The sequence below is a fragment of the Diceros bicornis genome, chromosome 24 (genome assembly GCF_020826845.1).
Source record: "Diceros bicornis minor isolate mBicDic1 chromosome 24, mDicBic1.mat.cur, whole genome shotgun sequence".
Lineage (NCBI taxonomy): Eukaryota > Metazoa > Chordata > Mammalia > Perissodactyla > Rhinocerotidae > Diceros > Diceros bicornis.
This window is the reverse complement of record NC_080763.1, coordinates 13,176,668-13,193,041: the sequence shown is the minus strand read 5'-3', so window position 1 is coordinate 13,193,041 and position 16,374 is coordinate 13,176,668. Positions and strand designations below refer to the sequence as shown.

The 16,374-nt window shown below is 38.8% G+C and overlaps 1 protein-coding gene across 10 annotated transcripts in view; it reads right to left on the bottom strand.

The window, feature by feature from the left end:
• The window catches only part of SYNE2 (spectrin repeat containing nuclear envelope protein 2), a 265,485-nt gene that overhangs the window by 105,873 nt on the left and 143,238 nt on the right, over nt 1-16,374 (bottom strand). For all 10 annotated transcript variants that reach the window (XM_058567087.1, XM_058567088.1, XM_058567090.1 and 7 more), the window contains 5 exons: nt 15,769-15,906; nt 9,320-9,505; nt 7,496-7,618; nt 5,523-5,705; nt 3,016-3,147 (listed from right to left, as the gene is read on the bottom strand). In XM_058567087.1, the coding sequence (XP_058423070.1) occupies nt 3,016-3,147; nt 5,523-5,705; nt 7,496-7,618; nt 9,320-9,505; nt 15,769-15,906 (762 nt within the window). The remainder of the gene's footprint in view (nt 1-3,015; nt 3,148-5,522; nt 5,706-7,495; nt 7,619-9,319; nt 9,506-15,768; nt 15,907-16,374) is intronic.

Here is a 16,374-nt window from a genome sequence, read left to right as displayed (position 1 = left end):
ATAGGACGCTTTAGCCTCACCTGAGACCTTGTTCAATCAATCTCTGGGGGTCAAGCTGAAGTACAGAAATTTGCAACAAGCTCCGTGGGTAACTGGCATCCAGGGTCGGGAGCCACTGCGCTAGTGGCCACAGGACTGACTGACTAGAATCCAGAGGGTCACTGGGAACCTGCCCTTTAACAAGCTCCCCAGGAGATTCATAAGCAGACTAACATTTGGGAACCACCAAAAGAAAACAAAGTTAGAAATCTCACACTTTTATTATTGCCTTTGAAGACTTCTTTGGTATTACTGAATTCCTTTACTTTTCTCACAGTCAAAGCTTCTTACCAAATGGGAATAAACAAACAAATAAAGGTACTGTGAAGTGTAACCGTCTATGGGAACGATGGACAGATGATTCCAAGCTCTATGTTACTTTAAAAATTTGCATGATTGATGTGTGGGAACGAAATTCCTTATACATGGTGGAAATGCAGACGTCCACGGCCTGTCTAAGAGGATTATAGAATTATAGAATCCTAGATTTGGAAGCAACAGCAGGTGTCATCTAGTCTGACACCCTCCTCCCTAGCACCCCTGAAAGGCATCATTCAACCTCTGCCTGAGCTTTGCTGTGAGTGCTGCATCAGAATACAACCTGCTCCTTTCTAGCAAACATTCCTGTCTTGGAATTTTGTTCCTAATACATTCCTCAAATCCCTGTTTGTTTGTTTATTCGTTCCTTCCTTCTCATCCATCCATCTATCCATCCATCCCACAGATATTCATAGAATCATAAATTTTTTTTATAGACAGAAACTTAACATGTCTTCACCTATAAGTGAGAGTTCTGAAGTCCAGACAAAGAAGGTGACTTTTCCAGGGCTGCAGTAGCTAGGGACAGAGGCCAGACCTGGACTTCCTGATACCCAGCGCCCACGGCTCTTCTGCTACTGCACACATTCCTATACCAATGCCCATGTGCTGTCTGAAATTAAACTTCCTGTGACTGCTTTGGGAAATGATGACTGAATTAAATCTGAGTTGGCTGTGGTTTGTGTTCCATTTTCAACAAACACTAAACTTCAGAGGTACAGTGCCTCCCAACAGACATAGTACTACAGCCATGGAATAACACTTAAAGAAACAGAGCAGTCTGTAAGCCACCAGCATGGAGGCACAGGAGCGCACAGAGCAGCCGTTCTCAGAGTGACCACAGACCCCTGGGGTCTACACTCCCTGAGGTCATTAAGACCATTTTCATAATAATACTAAAATGTTATTTGCCTTTTTCTGTGTTGATGTTTTTCACTGTGTGATGACACAAAGCAATGGTAAGTAAAACTACTGGCACCTTATAATATGAATCAAGGCAGGGACACCAACTATATGAGTAGTTACTGGATTCTTCACTATCATGTACTTACTGTAAAAAAATTAAAAACTGGGAAGCATGCATAAAGCACTTCTGATGCATACCAAAGCATGATGGTTAAGGAAAAGCAATTTGAGTTTTGAGCTGAACTACCCTTTTTTTTCATAGAACTCTATTTTTATTTGAAAAAAACAGTTGGTAAACTATACTTATATACGTAAAAACTAAAAGTTTTCCTGAGGAGATAGATGTTAATAAATGTAAATTTTTTAATATCAATTACTGAATTGTGTCAACATTTGGAGGATCTGCGTAACTAGTGAAACGATATTTTCCAAATGATCAAGCCTAATGTTACAAAATTGTGCATGGCTAGAAGATCCACTCAAAGTATAAGACAGACCAACGGATTTTAATGTAAGAGTATGAAAGTTCATTGACGTGGCTTCAGATTCCATTTAACAATGAACCTGTGAGTAACTTCTACTTGTTGGAGTTAACGTAGTTTCAAAGAATATCCACAATTATTCAAAAAGGCTATTGAAATATTCCTCTTTTCCATGTACATGTTCAGGTTGGATTGTTTTTATCTACTTCAAACAAAACTGCATACCTCAACAGATCGAATGCAGAAGCAAATGAGAATCCAGCTGTCTTGTAGTAAGCCAGACATGAAAGAGATTGGCAAAAATGTAAAACAGTGTCACTCTTCTCACTACATTTTCTTTTGGAAATTATAATTTCTTCCATAAGAACATGTTATTTCTATTAACATGCAATGGGTTTATTATCGTTATTTTAAAATAAACTAAACAAATATTTTTACATTTCTGAGTTTTAATTTCTGTATTTGTAGATAAAACTCATAAACAAAAGTTCTTTGGGGTCCTTGAATTTTTGAGTGTAAAAGGAAATTTGACATTTTTACAATATTGAGTCTGCCTTATTGAGTCCACCACTTAATAGCTGTGTCACTTGGGTCTCTCTGTTCGTCACCTTAGACCTTAAGTAATTTGCCCTGGGTCTCACAGTGAGCAAGTGGTGTAATCTGGCTTTGAATATCACCGCAATTGGCTGCCTATATCACCTTGATGGCAGAAAAAAAGTAGCTCTCTACAATCCCTGGCATACAATCAGGTTTTTTTAAATTATAGAAGTACTGACTCAGAAACAAAGACTGAAACAAACCCTCTAGGAGTAGAGGGTTGACATGCAAATCATTGTAACTGGGTCCACAGGACATTGTTAATTATGGCATATGGAAACCCCGCTTAGAATATGGAACTCTTCATTATAGCAGTGTTTAGGGTCTTTATCTCTAAAGCTGGGCCTGCCCACACCACATGACCCTTATCCCAGAAAGCTAGCTGTAAAGTCAGATTATCCAAATACGCTGTGTTACATCACCTTCTTTGGTACCAGAGCAAATGCAGACCAAAATGCACCAAGTTGAGGCTAAGGACACTTGAAGGGTCTTCTACTATGATAATTATATAATCACCTATTTTATGAAATAGGAATGGAGAGTAAACACACACATAAAATACCTTCAATTGGAAGAGAGAAGTAGGAAATACACCATACCATCTTCTAGACACCAATGGCCTAGTAAGTGATTGTTGAATGAACCGCGGGATGAACGGATGATAGACACATACCTGTACTTGTGGCAGGTTGGTAGCTTGGTCTGGTGACATATGTTCATGGGAGAATTCAGCTGAATAATTATTTAACATCTGCTTCAAATTTTCTATTTCCTCATCGCATTCATTAGTCTGTTTTATGACTATCTACAAAACAAACCCCCAAAAAGAACAATCTTTGTCATAATCTAAGGACTAATCAATTAGCTACTTCCAATGTCTATCCCCATTATAAGTTCCAATCAATTACAGCAAATACATACCCACATAGATTGCAATACGAAATGGTAGCCTAAATACAGAGAACAACATTTGCAAGCAGGCAACTGACTTTGGTTTACGAGATGCCAGAGCACCTTCTGCAGTGCTTGGGGTACAAGTCTAATTAGACACACCTTTGCTCTTAAGTATTTCCAGTCTAGTGGGTTTATTTTGGGAAGTGTTTTATGGCATAACATAAAGTTGCTAAATTTTATGAAATGACATATGTCATGTAAGCCATTTTAATACATATTCTATGTAAGGCCTTCCACATAGAAAGGTGATAGTACTAACTCAGAATGGAAAGAGCACGTGATTTGAGAGATGATGAATTTTCCTGTTGCAGTCACATCCTCACCTGGTACTCCTTGGGATCAGTGATGTACCTTTTATGCTAAGAGGTTGAGGGGTCGAGAGCAGTCTGAGTTTGCAGAATAAAGCAAAACTAACCGGAAAAATACCTGGGATCTACTGTTTAAGGAGTAGTAGAGCTGGAACCTATTTATGTGCTAAATACTATGATCAAAGCATGATGAAATAAAGAAACGGACTTCAAAAGAAAGTCTAGATATTTCCTTGGCATGCTTCACAACGAAGCAAAATGCCTTTTAAAACTACAAAGTTTTTGGCCAACACAAAATTCTTCCTTGTATTTTCTTTAATATTTAACCATAATTTTAGCTGCAGGCTGGAAATGAATAACTACGTTTGCTGCACACACCTGTTCCCCAGCTCTCTATAACGAGCTACATCCCATTGCTCCCCCTAAAAGTAATTTGTCTTGTCTTCCACAACGAAGGCACTTACAATATCTAAAGTAGGAATTAAAAGAAATGTACTGTATTCTAATAATTTTCATTACCATGGCTTACTTAGCTTTGAAATATATGAGACGACATCTGATTTCCAATAACACAGTAAGATGGAAAATTTTAGCAGCACAGTTTGATACCTAACTTGGCATAAAATATAATTTCCTCTTCTATTTCCCCCCTTTCATCTTGTGAAGAAGCTACTTTAAGGCATAAAGAACTGTTATTTTCTTTTCCTGACCAGGAGACCAACAAAGCATAAAACGATTAAAAAGAATAGATCAAATTTTGTATCTTTCTTTTTTCTTCTCTTATATTATTAAGAAACAGTACATTGATCTTTTTTCTCCCTGTGGGTGTTAGGAAATGATGTCAGCTGATCAGCAGTGAGGTCAGAGAGACTATATGAGCTAAGACTCAAACCAGAGATTACAGTATCCTCAAATCTCAGGAGGACACAGACTGGCCACTGAGAGGTGAATGAGACTTAAGAGGGAGAAAAAGATAGCAGTTTTCTTCCTATCATCAAGTGGTGCTTGGGAAGGAGGGAAAATAACCTTTTCTCCTACCCTGACCCTCTAATCAGGAAAAGCAGCCACGACGGAGGTCTATCAAGATGGTTGAAAAGTCTGTGGAATTTAAGGCTCTTTCAGCAACTTTCTTTTCTTGTGGGAGTGGTTGTTGATCCAAGAATACAAACCAAAGTAAAATGTAATTTCTATCTAATAATGATTCTTGACTTGAGCCTGGAGATCAAAGTATGAGAAAAGAAACCCTCTGAGGAGTGGCTGAAAGACATCCTCAGTTAGGAGGAAGAGACCCTGATATGGAGAATCACACCAGGGGTCTAGAGACTCAGATTCCTGTCTTGTCTGTACACAAATGAATCTCGACACAGGTTAACTCAGAGGTCTTATAGCAAGTCACCTAACCTTTTCACATGAGTCTCCTTATATGTAAAAATAAAGACGGCAAAGTGCCTACTTCCCCTGGATCACATATTTGAGAATAAAACGAGATGATTAATAGGAAAGTGACTGCGATGTATCAAGAGATTATTGTGGTGATGATTACAGTGTGATCTGTCGGCCTCATGAGATTGCAGATGCACCGTTCAGATTTGAACCTCTTCCCACTGTATTTTACCACACAGGTCTTCAATAACTGGAGAATGGAATTAAATAGACCACAGCTACGCTTTAATGTCTTCAACCAGAATGAGGGTAAGAACTGAGAAAAATACCCTCAGCCCCATTTGAGCAAGCAGAAACACTCACATTAAATGCCACCTCCTGGATAAGAGTGTTGGAAGAGACCAAAAAGAATCAACAAAGACAGCATCTTATTGTCATGGGAATTTGATCTACTCAACTACGAAAACTGAAAACAAAACCAGCTTTTGCTGAACGTTTTCATCCAGTAAGTTGGCTGTCATCATAAACTACTCACCTTTAATAACTCATTTTGTTCCCGAGTCACATTTTCCAACAGTTTTATATCTTGTAAAAGCTGATCTGTCCGCTGAAACACGGGCAGAGGTTTCATTCCCGCCTGGGGTACCCTCAGCTCCACTCGGTAAGACGCTATTTCAGCAATGGTTTTCTTCATGGGACGAATATTTTCAAGTATGACCTTAATTAGATCAGATAAGCATGGTACATAAATGGAAAAAAAAAAAAAGGCCACTGCTAGATCTAATTATTCGAAATTAAAATAATGTATAATTTAGTCTTTAATCTATAGTTCCAATTTTTAAAATGTTTCTTTAGCTTAGATTGAAAAGAACTATTTTATCACTCGTGATCCAGTAGTTAAAGGTCTCAGGAACGAATGCCCGGGGGCGAGAAACCCAGCAGTAAATGAGGCACGAGGACAACCTTCCTTCCTCCTCCCTCTCCCTCCCCTCACTCTCTGTGGAATGAGGGCTTTGCTTTGTGTATTGTCACCAGGCAGTGAGCTGTGTAAGGGCAGCTACTGTACCTTACACACTTTGTGGCAACCGCACCTGGCACACGGCTTCCCACATAGTAGGCCCTCAAGAAATGCTTATTGAATTGAACAGAATTGTCCCTCCAAGTTTCGTTAAGTCCCAAGAATATAATTATATTTTGCTTTAATGAAATCTGATCCACAGAAATCTGGATTTACATAATCAATAAATCAGAAGACATTATTCACTTTACCAAGGACTGTATACATATCATTTAACCCTCACAAATACCCTGGGAGGTAGGTATCAGAACTTCCATTTCATAGGTAAGGAAATTGGGTTCACAGAAGTTAGAAGACCCAGGTGAGGTCAGACTGTAAGGGGCAGCCTAGGATTAGAACCCAGGCCTGGGGCCGGCCCCGTGGCTTAGTGATTAAGTGCGCGCGCTCTGCTGCTGGCAGCCCAGGTTCGGATCCTGGGCGCGCACCGACGCACCGCTTCTCCGGCCATGCTGAGGCCGCTGCGTCCCACACACAGCAACTAGAAGGATGTGCAACTATGACATACAACTATCTACTGGGGCTTTGGGGGAAAAAAAAGGAGGAGGATTGGCAATAGATGTTAGCTCAGAGCCAGTCTTCCTCAGCAAAAAGAGGAGGATTAGTATGGATGTTAGCTCAGGGCTGATCTTCCTCACCAAAAAAAATAATAATGAATAAGAACCCAGGCCTGCCAGATCTCAAAGCACATGCTCCTAACTGCTAGGCTGAAGGGGAATCAAGGTCTGTGTGCTGTTTAGTATGTTCCAGTTCCCGTACTAGGAGCTCTATATACCTTATAACTGTTCAACATAATCACCGCAATACCAGTGTGCAGATATGAAGGAGAATCCAAGAAATGTTAACTAATTGCTCAAAATCACACAGCTAGTAAGCAGCATAGCTGGGGCTGGAACCCAGTTCTCCTGACTTAGAGCTCAAACTCTTGGACTATTAAACACCTGGATTCGACTTGACGGCAAAACTCCCAAACTTCGAAGTTTTTGGAAAAGTAAACGAAAAAATAACCTATAAGAAAATTATCTTCAGGGCCGGCCCCGTGGCTTAGTGGTTAAGTGCGCGCGCTCCGCTGCTGGCGGCCTGGGTTCGGATCCCGGGCGCGCACCGAAGCACCGCATCTCCGGCCATGCTGAGGCCGTGTCCCACGTACAGCAACTAGAAGGATGTGCAACTATGACATACAACTATCTACTGGTGCTTTGGGGGAAAAAAATAAATAAATAAATAAAAAATAAAAAGAAAATTATCTTTATTAGATAGTACTCTCTGATTTAAAATATGGTATTTATAGTCATTCCTATCTACATCCCAACTTTAGTCTGCTATTACTCTAGCAAAACTAAATACTTTTTATCATACCATATTATTACATATTTAAAAATAAACATAATAAGTATTATGAGAAAATATTTTTAATAAAGATCCATGCTTACCTCCCCATGCTTAAGATGTTCTTCTGGTGAAAAATCAAATATTTCTTTTGATAACAGGATAGTTTTGATTTTAGAAACTCTTTTTTCCATTGATTTTACTTCAGTTTCAATAGCAACCACATCCTAGAATTTCAGAAACAAAAAAATACATTCATTCAGTGTATGTTGTACATTAGTAATCTATAAAACACAATTTCTGGCCATTCATTCTATTCTCATATATAACCAAAATATGTTTGCCACTTCTATCTCTTAGAGACTAACCAAGTACTACACAGATAATGTTGATTGTTTTTTTAAAAAAATGCTCTTCTATTAATAGCATACCACACTACAAAGCATTGCTTATACCTTGTCGATTCAAGATCCTCATAGGGCCAATTTTCAATTACTTATACTGTGAGAACAAAAATAGTACGCATCCGAATCATTTTTTAAGTAAATTCTCAATTATCTACAAACTCTTTAGATTTATCCTTGGAATGTGTTTAAACACTTGAATACAAGTGGTCTAACATTTTAAAAATTCCCACCATTTTAGTAAAATGATAAAGTTACCCTTGGGAAACAAACACATGAGGGGCTGGAAAATCCACAGGATTTTCTTGCCAATCCCCTAATGAACTGTTGCCACGCAGAGAGTCACTAAATTACTTTATAACTTACTCAGATGAATTTAAACAATAGATCATTTGTCCAGTGGTTATTCTCTCATCAGTGTCAACCTTTAGAACCTAGCCGATAGCCTTAAAGTGAAAATGCTGCAGTATGTGCTATAAAACGTCCATACTGAAGAATATGGGCTATAAAACCTCCATATTGAAGAATATGGGCTATAAAACCTCCATATTGGAGAATATGGGCTATAAAACCTCCATGCGAGTGAGTCCACTCACACCAAGAGAGCTGCTTCAGACCTTTAGAGCTCAATGCAGATGCACTGTAGCAATAAAAAGGTACAGCCAAAAATGAAGGGGATAGAAAAAACTATATAGAAATAGATTGAGGATTTCAAATTTTAGCAGTTTGGAGCCATTCAATACAGGAGAAACAACTTTGTAAGCAAATGAAGTAGTAAGTACAATAACTTTATAGTGTTATCTCCAAATTTTGAGGGAAAGTTAAGTCACAATGAAATTAGTTTCTGCACCTTATATTGAAAAAGGTATACAAAAGTATACAATGTACTTTAGGGTAATTTCCATCAAAAATTGTAGAGCATTTAAAAACTTTGTAATAACTTCAGTAATCAAGAATATTTAACAACTATTATTCCCCTGAAGGTACATAACTATGGTGTAGGGAATGTAACCGAGAAACAAAAGGTCAATGATTACGACTACCTGTCCCTGCCTTTGCTATGTGACTTCACCCTTAAATAAATGCCTTGCACGTTTCAAGCTAAAAGAAATAAAATTTAAAAATTCCACGGCTGCCATACAGCAGCCCCTCAATAAATATTTGCTATTGGTGAATGAAGACTTGGGAAGTTGTCTGTTTCAACTCCCTCTTTGCTAATCTGTGCTTTTAAATCAACAATATCTCCTCTCTGACAAAAAGAAAACACTGAACTTAACTGATCAGGATTCTTCCCTTTAAATAGATCACTTTTGGACTGAGAATGGGGATATGATTTTTTGCTGTAGCTGCACTAAAGATTGCAAAGTAAAGTAACATATATTTCAAGAAATAAGAACATAAGTGAAAAATGTACCAGATGAATGTGTCTTCCTAAAATTAGGAGTTGATTAGCAGTATAACTCTAATTTACTAAACGACATATAAATTAACAAGAAGAATCACATCTTTCTAGCTCCAACTTACATCAGCCATTCGCTGAATCTGTGGAAGACTTTCCATGATTTTTTGTTGTAAAGCTGTCACTTGACGACTTAACTCTTGTACAGACCGTGCTAAATCATCTGTTTCAAAAATTATTGACAAGTCTTCTAGATCCGTGAAGATTGAATGTAAAAGATTGTGCTTCTGTTCTGAATCTTCCAAAGCCATCTAGATAAGGGAAAACAGGGAAAAAAAACAGAAGAAACATCGAGATACTGAAACAAGTTGATTAAAATTTAAATCAGAGAAAATTCTGTAACTAGGTATGGTGATGGATGTTAACTAGACATTGTGGTGATCATTTCACAATATTTACAAATATCGAATCATTATGTTGTACACTTGAAACTAACATAATGTTGTCTGTTAATTATATCTTAATAAAAAAATTTCAAATCAGAGAGTATTTATTTATTTATTAAATTTATTTTTTTGGCGAGGACGACTAGCCACGGCTAACATCCAATGCCAATCCTCCCCTTTTTTCTTGAGGAAGATTGACCCTGGGCTAACATCCATGTCCGTCTTCCTCTACTCTATATGGGATGCCACCACAGCATGGCCTAACAAGCGGTGCGTCGGTGCGCACCGGGATCCGAACTCGCAAACCCGGGCCGCCGCAGTGGAGCGCTCGCACTTAACCGCTGCACCACCGGGCCGACCCCTCAGAGAGTATTTAAATTTGTCTCATTTCTCTGTTCTTTTCTAGTCTTAACAATAAAACATTGAATATTTTCTACTGTCAACAGCAGTGAATGACTTGACAGTGTCTACCCCATTTGGGGGGCTCACAGCAGGCTCACATAAAATATGTGATATTTTATATCATATAACCCTACTCTTCCAGCCACTGTTAACAGAACCAGGAACACCTGACCTATAGTCCGTCTCTCTCTAATTTGGAATTGGGGCCAAGAAAGCCATTGAGGCTCTCTCCAATTTACTGGACTTGTAATTCTGGGAACATGAGTTTGAGAGAAATAGATCAGTGAAGTGGGGATGAGAAATGAAGAGGAGGCCCCATGGCTTGCCAGTCTGGTGCCAGTGTCCCCCTCAGGCCTTACTACAAGGTGCCATTGACTTCCATGAGACGTCCCTATAGCCTTAGTTGACTTGAATAACTTGATACCAAAAGAGCTTTATCTGGTAACATCAAATGAAAGTGAAAAACATCCATTTTTAGAATTTCTTAGACATTATTCCTTATAATTTCTTTTTCTTCTTTCTTTTAATAATTATAATGTATTAACTTTCAAACTTAAGATTTCAAAATATCTCAGCTACCTACTGTAAATGTTTAATCTGCTAATGTAATCTTCAGGTAATTCCATAAAAAATAGATGATATGAGAAAGAACATTTACTTATGCAACTAGAATTCTAGTCATAAGTCTGTAAAATTAATCAGGTTATTCAGAATTTTATACTGGCTTTATTCAAAATCATAGAAGGAAAAAACTTTAAGGAAAACAAAACCAAACCAAGGCTTTTTACCAATAATACTATTTGCAACAGCATCAAAAGATATAAAAAACTTAGGGATAAATTTAACAATTTACATGCAAGACCTGTAAAATGAAGACTATAAAAAAAAGATAAGAGAAATTAAAGAAGATCAAAGTACATAAAGAGATACATCATGTTCCTGGAATGGAACAGTTAAAATGGTTAAGATGCCAATTCTCACTAAATTGATCTATAGATTTAATGCAACCCCACTTAAAATTCCAACAGACCTCTGTATAGATATCGACAAGCTGATTCTAAGACTTACATGGAAATGTAAATATCCAGATTTAGTCAAAACAAATTTGAAAAAAAAGAACTAAGTTGTAGAATTTACGTTACCTGATTTCAAGACTCTCTAAAGCTATAGTAATCAAGACTGTGTCATATTGGTGAAAGAACAGACAGACAGATCAATAGAACAGAAGAGAGAGCTCTGGGACCAGCCTAGTGGCATAGCAGTTAAGTTCGCATGTTCCACTTCGGGACAGCCCAGGGTTCCCCAGTTTGGATCCTGGGCGTGGACCTACTCACCGCTCATCAAGCCACATTGAGGTGGTGTCCCACATAGAAGAGCTACAACTCTACAACTATGATATACAACTATGTACTGGGGCTTTGGGGAGGAAAAAACAAAGAAAAAGAGGAAGATTGGCAACAGGTGAACAAATGTTAGCGCAGGGCCAATCTTCCTCAAAAAAAAAAAAAAGAAAGAAAGAAAGAGCCCAGAAATAGACCCACATATATGAGGTCAATTGATTTTCAACAAGGCAGCAAGTAATTCAATGGTGAGTCTTTTCAACAAACGGTGCTAGAGTAATTGGATATCCATATAGAAAAAAATGAACCTTGATCCTTGCTTCATACCATATACAAAAATTAACTTGAATGGACGATAGACCCAAAAGTAAGAGTTAAAACTATAAAATTTCTGGAAGAAAATATAGGAGGAAATCCTTGTGACTTTGGGTTAAAGATTTCTTAGATACAACACAAAAGAATAACCTATAAAAGAAAAATATTGATAAATTAGACTTCATCAAACTAATAAATTTGCTCTCTCATAGAAAATATTGAGAGAATGAAAAGACAAGCCACAGACTGGGAGAAAATATTTGTAAATCACATATCTGATAAAGGACTGGTTTTTAGAACATTTTATAAATAACTCTCACAATTCAATAATAAAAAGACAAACAACCCAAATAAAAAATGGGCAAAAAAATTGAACACACATTTCAAAACGGTAGCGTACAAATGATAAATAAGCATATGAATAAATGCTCAAATAAGCACACAAATAAATGCTCAAATAAACAAATCATTAGTCATTAGAGAAATGCCATTTAAACCACAATGAGATACTACTACATGTCACTAGAATGGCTAAAATTTAAAAGACAGATAATATCAAGTGCTGACAAGAATATGGAGCAATTAGAACTCACACTGCCAGTGGGAATGAGAAATGATACAGCCATTTTGGAAAACAATTTGGTAGTTTCTTATCTAGTTAAATACTTACCATAAAAGCCAGCAATTGTACTCCTAGGTATTTACCAAATGAAACGACATGAAAACACACCCAAACAAAGATTTGTGTATGAATGTTCATAGCAGCTTTGTTCATAATAGTCTCAGGTAGGCAGCCCTTAAGTTGGCCCCCAATAATCCCCACCTCCTGGTATTCATGCCCTTATAATCAGCTCCCTTGAATGTAGGCTGGGCTTACTGATTTACTTCTAATAAAATATGGCAGAAGTGATGAGAGGTCGTTTCCCAGATGAGATTATAAAAAGACTGTTCTGTCTTGGGAGTTCTCTTCCTCTCTTTTAGATTGTTTACAGTGAGGGAAGCCAGCTACCATGCGATGAGGCAGCCTTGTGGAGAGGCCCCCATGTCTGCGTATGGAAGTGGATCTTCTGGGGCCTGCAACAGCCACATGAATGAGCATGGAAATGCATCCTGTCTCCTCCCTTACCCAAACTGAACCTTCAGATGAGACCACAGCCTCGGGCGACACTTTGTCTGCATTCACACGAGAGACCTTGAGCCAGAGGCACTCAGCTACACCAGGCCTCGGTTCCTGACCCACAGAAACTGTGAGATAATATTTGTTATTTTAAGCTTCTAACTTCTGGAGTAATGTGTTATGAAGCAATAGATACCAAATACATAGCCCAAAGCTTGAACCATCCCAAATGTCCATTAACTGGTGAAGGGATAAACATATTGCATGTTTCCATAAATGGAATACTATTCAGCCATCAAAAGAATGAATTACTTATAAATGTAACAACCTGGATGAATCTCGAAAACATTATGCTAAGTAAAAGAAGTCAGGCACAAAAGACTACATACTGTATGATTCTATTTATAGGATATTGTAGGAAAGGCAAAACTATACTAACAGAAAGCAATGAGTGAGTGATTACCTAGGCCTGAAGACAGGTGAAAGGGGATTGACTGCAAACGGGCATGAGGAAAGTTTTGGGGGTGATAAAAATGTTCTTTATATTGACGGTGGTGGAAGTGGTGGTTACACAATTGCATAGATTTATCAAAACTCATCTAGCTGTACACTTAAAACAGGCGTATTTTACTATATGTAAAGTATATGTACTTTAATAAAGTTGATTAAAAAACAAGTTGTTTTCCTCTTTTTACAATGACAATTTATGTTTTAGTGATTCTTAAGTACAAAGCAGTCTTTGTGGAAGCATCTTTAGGTTATAAAAACCTATTTTAACAAATACAATCCAGGTAGAAGGTTATAGTGCAAGTAAAACAGACTTTTAAAGCTTAGTTGAGAGTTTTGATGCTTAAGAGTCATTTTAAAAATCAATGCCTCGGGCCGGCCCCGCGACTTAGCGATTAAGTGTGCGAGCTCCGCTGCTGGCGGCCCGGGTTCGGATCCCGGGCGTGCACCTACGCACCGCTTCTCCCACCAGGCTGAGGCCGCGTCCCACATACAGCAACTAGAAGGATGTGCAGCTATGACATACAACTATCTACTCGGGCTTTGGGGGAAAAATAAATAAATAAAAATTAAAAAAAAAAATTAAATTAAAATAAAAATCAATGCCTGGTAATGCTGGAAAAATGGAAAAGCGTATCCTAAAAGAAGGACAACTATTTTCAAAATAGGGAAAAAAATGAGGTCTTCACATATGACTAGTTATTGAGACTAACTTTCCATTGGGGGATTTATTAGGATACGTTCTGTGGGAAATCAGCCTGCATCACCCCTTGTCTCTACTTCCTCTAGCTCATAAACTAGATTTCTAGTCAGTTCTAGCCCATAAACAAAGGCCAGCAAATTAGGATGTCCTCAACAGTCTGAGAGAGTCTTCCACACTTTTAAATTTGTGTCAGTAGAAGGTAGCAAAAGTCCAGCTGGTTTCTTTCGCCTGAGTTCACCCTTGTAAAGTCTTTATTTTTTTAACTCATAATAAGCATTTGAGGAAAAAAGCCTTATTCCTCTGTTCTCTCTCTGTAAACCCCTTGAAAATGGTGAAAAATAGAGGCAATTTAAAATAAAAAGATGACATGCTTTGGGGATGTGGAACGTCAACCCAAGAGGTGGGGGCAGAAATCACAGGAAACGGGAAGAAAAGAAACAAGTGGGTGAAATGAAGCATCTTTACAACTGTTACCACAGGGAAAAAATGTGCCAACAAATCTCAAACATCAGGGAGCACGAAGTTAGCTGTTCACATGGGAACGCATTGTGCTATTCTACAGATATAAAAAGGAGTTAGATCAACTTTGATGTCTGATTACTCTAAAAATTGTTAAAGAATAAACTTTTTCCTAAGAAATTCTTTCTCATGGCTGAATAATATGAGAGAAGGGAAATACACCTTCGCAATAAAACTTAAGCCAGTCCTTAGTGTCGTGAAGATCTCTTGCAGTCATGGCCCCGAGGACGAAAATACTTTCATTTGCTTTGCCTTTGTAAGCTAGCATGGAGACAGGGCACCTGTGGAGTACCAGGAAGAACAGGAAATTGGATTCATGACATGCTAGAACTGGAACAAACCACAAATTAGTTTTCTAATGCTGTGTAACTAATTACCACAAACTTAGTAGCTTAAAATAAAACAAATTTATTATCTCTTCATTTCCACGGCTCAGGAGTCCAGGCATAGCTTAGGTGGGTCCTCTGCTAAGGATGTCACAAGGCTACAATCAAGGCACCATCTGGAGCGCCGTTTCTCTTCCAAGTTCATTCAGGTTCTTGGCAGAATTCAGTTGTAGGACTGAGATCCCAGTTTTCTTGCTGACTATTGACTGGGGGTCACGCTTAGCTTCCAGAGGCTGCCCCAGGGTCCTAGCCCCTCGGCCCTCTCATAATATGGCGGCTTACTTCTTCAAGCCAGCAGGAAAATATCTCTCCAGTCTGCTACTAAGGTGTCTTATAATCATATAACCATGATTAATCATGCATTCATGGGAGTGATAATCCCATTACCTTAGCCACATAAGATAACCTAGTCCATGGAGTGACTGTCTCATCACATACTCATATTCCTTCCCGCACTCAAGGGGAGGGGATTATACAGGTGGTGTACATCAGGGGACAGGAATATTGGGAGCCATCTTAGAATTCTGCCAACTAAAACCATCAACACCATTCAGTGCATCGTTCTTACATCATAGATGGGGGAAACCGAGGCCCATGAAGGATGCAGTAAGTTATCTAAAAAGTCATGTCGTAGTAGTTATTAGGACAAAAAGAACTAGACCCTGGTCTCCAAAATCCCTGTCCAGAGCCTCCCACTCCCCCAAGCTTCCTTCTGCCACTCGGCATGGTTGAAGGTAAGGCTGTTTTGCAGGGAAGAAGGGGAAAAAAAGCACCATGACTAAGCCGCTAACCATTATGTAGATTCTATGACACCCAGGAAACACTGAAAGAACTCTTACCTGAAGGGTGCTAGCGTGGTGACTCAGCGTCTTGGAAGAGTCATAGTCAGCAGGATTAGCCAGCAAACGATTGGTATTTTCTATCCACGCCTCAGTACTCTTCAAAAGCTCATGATACTCCTCCATCTTAATTGTGGCCTGTGAAAGAGAGGCGGTACCAAACTCAGTCTGATGCCTTCTACTTGAGTTCAATGATTCTCAAATGAAGAACTCGTTGCTGTGAGTCAGTGGTGCGTCAGGCCGTGCAGGGCTCCACTCCCCATGGCTGGGCCACTTGCCCACCCACCCGCCTGCAGGTTTTGATTCTTCCAACTTTTCAGACTAATCCTGACCATAGGTGGAAAGGACTTTCTACCCCAATGCTACAGGCCTCAGCAAAGGTTCCAAGTTAGCCTTGCAACTAGTCTGGTTCCCATTTTATGCTTCATTCAGAAAACTGGATTTGTGTTTTGTCCTCCTGTATTGGGCCTTGTTCTATAATATCCCAGTTCCTCTGAGACTAGGATCCTGCCTCGTTCTTGCTAGATCATGACTCAGCCACCATAACCCCTACTTGGAAGGGAGAGGGTGTCTCCAATGACATTGTTTCTCTTTTTTGGCTCCCTC